The following is a 7761-nucleotide window of genomic DNA, read 5'->3' as shown; positions in this document are numbered from 1 at the left end:
TAACAGTTTAATGAGATTAATTTATAGGAAAAAAAAAGAAGAGAAGGCATTACTAGGGTTAGCACAAGAGTGGATGGTGAAGAAGTTGAAGAACATTATGCCAAACATGCCTAAAGAATTATGTACCCAAGTTTTTTGAAAAAAAAAGAAGGAAGAGACAAAGCAAAGATATATATATATAAGAGAATGGAAGTTCATATTTTTAAAGTGAAGAGTCCCATGGGAATGGAGGGTCATCGAGCCGAAAAGCAGAGTCAAGATATTCAGGTGCGGCTACGAGCCACGACGCGGAATAACCAAAGCCACCTGCACTCTGACCTGAGTCCGCTAAAAGATCAGGGAGGTCGAAGAACGCGTCATCCCCATCGGGCATAATCTGGGCTTGGGTCTGGGCTTGGGCTTGAGGCCGGGCCTGAGACTGGGCCTCGCAATTGAGTGCAGCAGCTTCGGCGGCGGCGGCTTGGATGTCTTTAGGAGAAGTGGTGGGCGGGCGGGGAAGGTGTGAGGCTAGTTCGGGGAAATTAAGGAAAGCGGAAGTGCCTTTGATGGTGAGCGCCGCCACATCGTGGGCTCGAGCCGCCATTTCTGGCGTGGGGAAAGTGCCGAGCCAGATTCTGGACTTTTTCTTGGGCTCTCTTATTTCTGATACCCATTTACCCCACTGACGCATGCGTACCCCACGGTACATTCGGTGTTTCTCCTCACTCTCTCTTTTCTTGTTCTTCTTTTTCGCTTCGTCTGCTTCATTTTTCTTCTTCTCTTCCATGTGGCTGCGGTTAGATTGGGAAGTTATGGAGTGAATGGAGCTAGGTGGCTTCAAATAATGCTTCCTGCTACTCTCAATTTTTCAACATTAAGAAATGGGTCCTATTCCAAGAGAGAAATCGCATTTTTCGACTACTGAATGACAATTTATGAATTTTTTTATTGTATTTCTTGTTTTATTATACTACAATGTTTCTTTTATAATATATTATTGCAAAGTTATATAATACATTTTTTTTTTAAATTTTCATATCAGAATCCTAAGCTTTACAATATATTAAACCGGTTGTTTTATACATTAATTTATGCATATAAATGGCAAATAGCATATGATTTACCATTTTTTTTATACACATGTTCCAACCGAGTTATGATTATTATAATTTAACAAAATTTCAAGTATATGAAATAAACAATAATAAAATAAAATTGTTAAAATAACTTTGGATAGTTTTATCAACAAATACACTGTTTTTATTGAGTTTAAATAGTTAAAAACTGTTAGTCTGAAAATTTTCTAAAAAATTAAAATCTGAGTCATTGTAATAGTGGAAAGTTAATTAAATAAAGTGTGGTACAAAAGTGTAACTATCACACTTTGATGCAAACTAATGGCGTCGTGTTATGCATAAAGTAAAATCATTTTTGTAACTTAATCGATGTTCATGTCCAACATTAGGTGTCGCTCTGTACACGCCACTGTCTTTATCCTCAATTAACAATCTCGGTTTTTAAAAATGGAGAAACAAAAATAGCAAAAAGAAGAAAATAATGCGAACCACTGAGCCAAGATCATTTTATTTCACTTTCATCAAACAAAAAGTTATTTTATTTTATTTTCAATTTCGCACGTGTTTTCTTTTTCTGTCGGAAGAGAAAGATTAAAGATTTTTTTAAAGGAAGAACATAAATAGGCGGGCCCATAAAAATAATACTAAATTGTATACTTGTCCCCAGACAGTAAAGCCATTGTTGTTTATATGTAAGAAAAAGAAAATAGTAATTAATATCCCATCATAAATACTGTGGTTTGTACACAGTCTATGTCGTTAATTTTTAAATTTAAATCGAATATTTTATTTCAAAATGTTATCTAATAATTAAGAGAGTCTAATAAAAGTAAATAGTTATTATTTTCAAGTAAACCCAATAATCCATCTATTAGTAAGAATTTGGTTTCACTAAATAAATAGACACTCAAAATTGATTTTGATAATCAAAATTATGATGATAAATTATTTGGATAATATTTAAAATTAATTTTAAGATGACGAATTCAAATTATGTTGAAGCAATTATTTTTAACTTTTCCATAACGCTAATTCAAACACACACTGTGAAATTAAATCTCTTTAATGTTGTTGAAAATAAAATTCGAATGAACACACTACTTTTATTTTTTCATTAATATTCATTTTTCATTTTTTTATTTTTTTTCATAAATATGTTATCTTTCTCTGGAGTAAAAATATCCTTTACTATTTCATATTTATTTCATAAATAATTCCAAATGTCAAGTTGCAACACGCGTAACATTGTTGTTTTTTATACCTTTTCCGTTAAGTATTTTATGGCGATTTAAAGAGTATTTTAAATCGTATATTTTAAAGTATTTATAACAATATATAAAGGGATAATTTTTTTGTCTATTTTTTAATATACCGATTTTACCCTTTAAATATAATAATTTATTAAATTTTTAAAAATTGATCGTTATTTTTATAAATTTTTTATAAAATCAGATGTCTCTGCTTCTTCCCTTCTTTATTTATCAATGGTTATTTTTTTATCTGTTCTAATATATTTCACTTTATTTTTAATAAATATAATTTTAATATATATATATATATATTAACTTAATAACATTATAATATTATCACATGTTAATATAATATCACCATATTTTTTATTATAATAACATTATAATATTATCACATGTTAATATAATATACACACAGGCGCTAAGCGCGATAGCGCCTGTGTTACGCTAGTTTGTATAACATATTATATATATATATATCCTAAATTAAAATTTAAGAAAAACTATAATTAAAATATTCAATATCAATAAGTATTTCTTTTATTGGTAAATGCATTTTTTTATTTGTCATTTTTGAACTTTTATTTTTACATTACACTTATTTATTCTAAAAAATAAAATGATATCATCTTTTTTTTTATTAAAATATATTTTTTAATTTATTATTCATCATATACACGAATTTTTATAAATTTTTATCTCAAGTTAATTCAAAACACATTATTTTTCTCTTAATCCAAAACACATTAAGTTTTTGGTTTTCAACTTTTAGTCAAAATTGGAATTAGTTCCTTTTAAAATTTTTGAATAAATTTAGTCCCTGATATTTAGAAATGCATAAATTAAGTCTTTTAAACTAATTTTTTAAAGTTATTTGACATTTCAAACGTGTTTTTCAACTAATTGTGAACAAAAAATATGTAAAACGATATAAACAAACTAAAATACAATAATGAAATGTGTTTGAAATGTAAACTAAATTTAATAAAATTTGATTAAAATAATTAAATTCACGTATTTACAGAGTTGCGAGATTAAATTAATTTAAAGATTTAAAAAAAAACTAATTCCAATTTTAATTAAAAGTTGAAGGACAAAAAATATATTTAATTTTTTTTCTTTTAAATATACTCAAACCTATTTTTCAAATCCATCATAAAAAAATATCTATCAACCACCAAAATATTTGGAGTAAAAAAAAGGCCAACGAAATGACAAAATTGAAGTGGATAATCTCCTTGACACTTCTCCGATCGTAATAACTCTTCAAAACGACTCTGGTTTTCGTTTCCTTTCAAAAATAAAAAATAAAAAATTACTCTCCACATTCAAATTTTACCATTTCAACTATTCCAAAATTTGACATTTTAGCAGCAGTATTAACTTTTTTCATCTGTTGAGCAAAAGTGTTTTTACCAACTAACTAAAATTCCTAATTGATTAAACACTAAAATTAATTTTCTGTATTTGGAAATAAGGTGTCTACAAACAAAATTTCCTTTCACTTCTACAAATTATACTTAACTACTAGAAGTATTTAGGTATCAGTCTTTATATTAAATAACACCTTTCATTTACAAAACCTTCAAAAATAAAATAAAATAAAATAAAATCATTAATACAAAATTAACACTTATCTGAAATGAAAAATATCATTGACTTTACTACTTATTATCTATGAATTATGTCAACATAACACCAATATTTTAATTATTTTTTATTTTCTACAAATTAAAAAATAAAAAAAATTATAATACAACAAGAAAAACGTAATTTGAATTATAAACTTTCTATTGTATTAATTAAAAATATTCTTTACTAAAACCTCATTACATGTAGAATCAACTTACCGACCAAATTTAGGGAATAAGACTGTAACAACACATTTAATTAAGTACGAGAAATTAAAGGAATGTTACGGGAAAGATAACATAAAAGTGCGTCTGGGAGTTTTAAACTCAACTCCATACAACCCATGGCACACCACGATGCCCAGAAGAAACTAGCTAAAAAATTTACCAAAGTACATAAATCCAATGACGGATAGATACATGGGTCACAACCCTAAATAACTCATATGAAAATATAAACTGGTCCACGCGGACTAGGCAGCGGAATCTCCATCCCCCTGTTGCTTACGGGTGTTCCTCGCATCTGCTCACACCAACAAGTTGATGATCATTGCAAAAGAGAGTACCACACAACAGATCACACAACAAAGAAAGTATGGTAAGCTAGAGCACAAAATCATTTCATCAAAAGAGTTAGATACATATACACAGTCCATCATACATACATCACACCAGCATGTTACGACCTTCCAAACATACACTACGACTCAACTCGACTCATCCGGATACGTATAACTTGGTCGGATTCAGCAGACACTTGCACTTGTGGTGGATACCTCTACTCACCCCCGAGCTATGTGTTACAAGTGTTATAATGAATCAATATTCCCTCACCACAAGGTTAGCCCTTAATGAATTTCGGACCTCTTGCTACTCTCACCACAAGAGTTAGTCCACTCTAAGTGAGACTAACTGACCCCTTAGAGTGTCAGGATGCGACCTTACCTTGAATCCTTACCTAGTTATACAGATGGGGCACCACCATGGACACCCACTACCAGGGGCCATGGGATTACGTCCCAACCACTGAAGCGCGACCCCGAAAGTCTCACCTAGAGACCCAAAGAAATTATGCACTGACACATACAAAACATAACCACGCAGCCATAATAATATTCACCATGCATGCATACGTTAATTGTACCAACCTTTAAAGCCAACGCCTTTCATGTTCCAGGCCCAACTCATTTCATCTCATTATGAACCATCCATGTACCAAGGATTTCTAAGTCATATCGTTATCATGCCTCTTTCATACCAACCATTTCATTACAATCTCATGCGAAACTCATGTCAACCCATTATTCACAATTCATGACTTGCATCACTCAATCATACTCATTCATATCAAACCTTTAGCACAATACTCAAACCAAGCAAGCATCATCCATACAAAGTCAAGAAAACAATCTCACATTGCACTCTCTCGCCCAGCACCTCGCTCAAGCTAGAGGGTCTCGCTCAGGCGAGACATGCTCGCTCAGGCGAGTCCCCTTCGCCTAGGCGATGGCTCGAGAAGGCATCAGGAAAACCACGCGGGATCTCGCTTAGGCGAGACCCCTCTCGCCTGGGCGAGATACTCGCTCGCTCAAAATTCATGAGCGGGTCGCCTGGGCGACCACTCGCGTAATAGGGTTTGGGCGAGTCCCTATTCATCTCGCCTAGGCGAGATTGACCTACTTGGGCGAGATTCACAGGTCTCGCCATTGTTTCCTGCAACAGATCCACACTCCAATCCAAACAACATACCCATACAACAGTTTCAAGTGTTCAGAACCAAAATAGCTACACACCAACCACGCAAACTCGAAATAACGGTTAAACAACGAAGGAAACGGAACATATGAGTAAGGTCTTAGCTTCCCTGCCTGGAAATAAGCTAGCAAAAAGACCCAAAACGATCTTGACCCTAAACAGCGGAACGCAGTCCTCGAGAGACGACTCCAAGATGTAGGAGGGGAAACTGGTTCGAACTTGCGTGCTCACGATGGTACCCAACCCTAGCAGAGGTAGAAGACGGTTGCGGCTCTAATGCAAGGACAACAGTTTTTCTGAAAATGTGAGAAATGTTAGATTTAGGGCAGACCTAGTGACCTTATCTGTTGGGCCGATCTTTGGCCCACTTACAAGGACAACCCACTAACTTTATGGCAGAAAAAGGATAAAAAAATTTTAATGGACCTTACAAAGACAATTTCACTAAAATAAAACATTGGTCCTTGTTTTTTCTAGTGCAGGAAAATTGTTATAATTAGTAATGAGGTGGACAATCTTATGCCAACCATCACATTATACTTTGATTATGAGAAAATAATAACAATTTATTAATCAAATTATCTTTTAAATTATTAAAAAATACATTTAATGTGAGTTTCAAAAGTTAATTTTTTTATCACATTTCCTATTTTCAAGTAAAAATGTTTCAGAACAAGCCAACACTTCTAAATTGACAATTATTTCAAACTAGAAACACATCATAAAATCAATATATACTTTTGGAATTAGGACTAAACGTGATTCAAATTATTCACAATTTAACATTGTTTCATTTATTGCTGAAATCACTGAAATAGAGTAACGCATAATAAGAGAAATATAGTAATTAGTTAATAGAATTTAGACTTTTTTTTATTGAATTTTCGAGTTAGTCTTTAGAATACATTGATTTTTCGTATTATAAAATATATTAGATAATTTTGAAGGAACAATATAAAAACAACATTATAAATCCAAAAATTCAATTGAGAACACTTTTTGTATCGTTCACTTTTGACAAAAAAATAATAAGTAATAAATAGTGTCAAAGTTTTCCATCGACTAATAACTTCCAAAAAAAATCAATTCATTATTGGATAATTTAAGACTATTTTAATCATGTTAAAAGTTAGTTTAGAATAAATAACATGCGCAATAACAATGTATTTTCAATCGCCATATACGATAATTTTTTTAATCTTTGCAACATCTGTCTTAAAAATGTATGCATGCCATTACTGATTAATGAGTCGATTGTTTAACACTGTATACATTACCAATAGAAACTATATTCCTTAATTAAAGGATTACATATATTTTTATTTCTTAATTTTAAATGATTTTGGAATTAATTTCTTTTAAAATTTTATATCAATTTAGTTTTTTATTTTAGAAATATGTAAATTTAGTCATTCTTATTAAATTTTGTTATATTTATTTAATATTTTAAATGCATTTTATGATAATATTTGAGTTAATATTGAAACAAAAATGTGTTAAACAATATAAACAATTCAAATACTATCATAAAATGCGTTTGAAACGTCAGATAAACTTAACAAAATTTGATTAAAAGGACTAAATTTACGAATTTTTAAAGATAAATGACTAAATTGGTCAAAAATTTAAAAAAAAAAAACTAATTTTAAATTTTACTGAAATTTGAAAAACAAAAATATATTTAACCATTAATTAAATTCATATTTGAAAATATAAAATAATATAAATTAATAATTTAACACTTCACTTCAATTAAATATTTGGAAAAATGTATCGTTTTTGTTTGAATTAATTATGAAATTACTGAAATTAGTTGGCAAAAGTGTATTATTTGTTGGGTTGCCCCATTCATTTGTGGTTAATTAGATGTCCTACATCTTTAAATGCTATTCACTGATATGGATTTAGCTTTTTGATTGATGTGATGGATTAGCTTTATGAGGTGGAGCCACTGTTACAACCACTCCTATTGTTTACTCTCATTTTTTCATATTGAATGCTGAGAAGAAACATACAAAAAGTAAAAAAAGAAAAAAAAAAGTTAAAATATTCTGTTCTCGTTTTTATTGC

The 7761-nt window shown here is 30.5% G+C and overlaps 1 protein-coding gene across 1 annotated transcript; it reads right to left on the bottom strand.

Moving 5' to 3' along the window:
- Positions 1–775, bottom strand: LOC114174123 (ethylene-responsive transcription factor ERF039-like). Its single transcript, XM_028058884.1, has one exon. It carries the CDS (start codon positions 764–766, stop codon positions 203–205), a length of 564 nt encoding a protein of 187 aa, XP_027914685.1. The 5' UTR covers positions 767–775; the 3' UTR covers positions 1–202.
- Between the last annotated feature and the right edge of the window lie 6986 nt (positions 776–7761).

Source organism: Vigna unguiculata, chromosome 2 (genome assembly GCF_004118075.2).
Source record: "Vigna unguiculata cultivar IT97K-499-35 chromosome 2, ASM411807v1, whole genome shotgun sequence".
Lineage (NCBI taxonomy): Eukaryota > Viridiplantae > Streptophyta > Magnoliopsida > Fabales > Fabaceae > Vigna > Vigna unguiculata.
The sequence above is the reverse complement of the archived record's forward strand: the minus strand, read 5'-3'. Positions and strand labels throughout refer to the sequence as shown.

Excerpts from the sequence above, each read along its gene's own strand:
- LOC114174123 (XM_028058884.1), bottom strand. The coding sequence starts at position 766 with ATGGAAGAGAAGAAGAAAAATGAAGCAGACGAAGCGAAAAAGAAGAAC.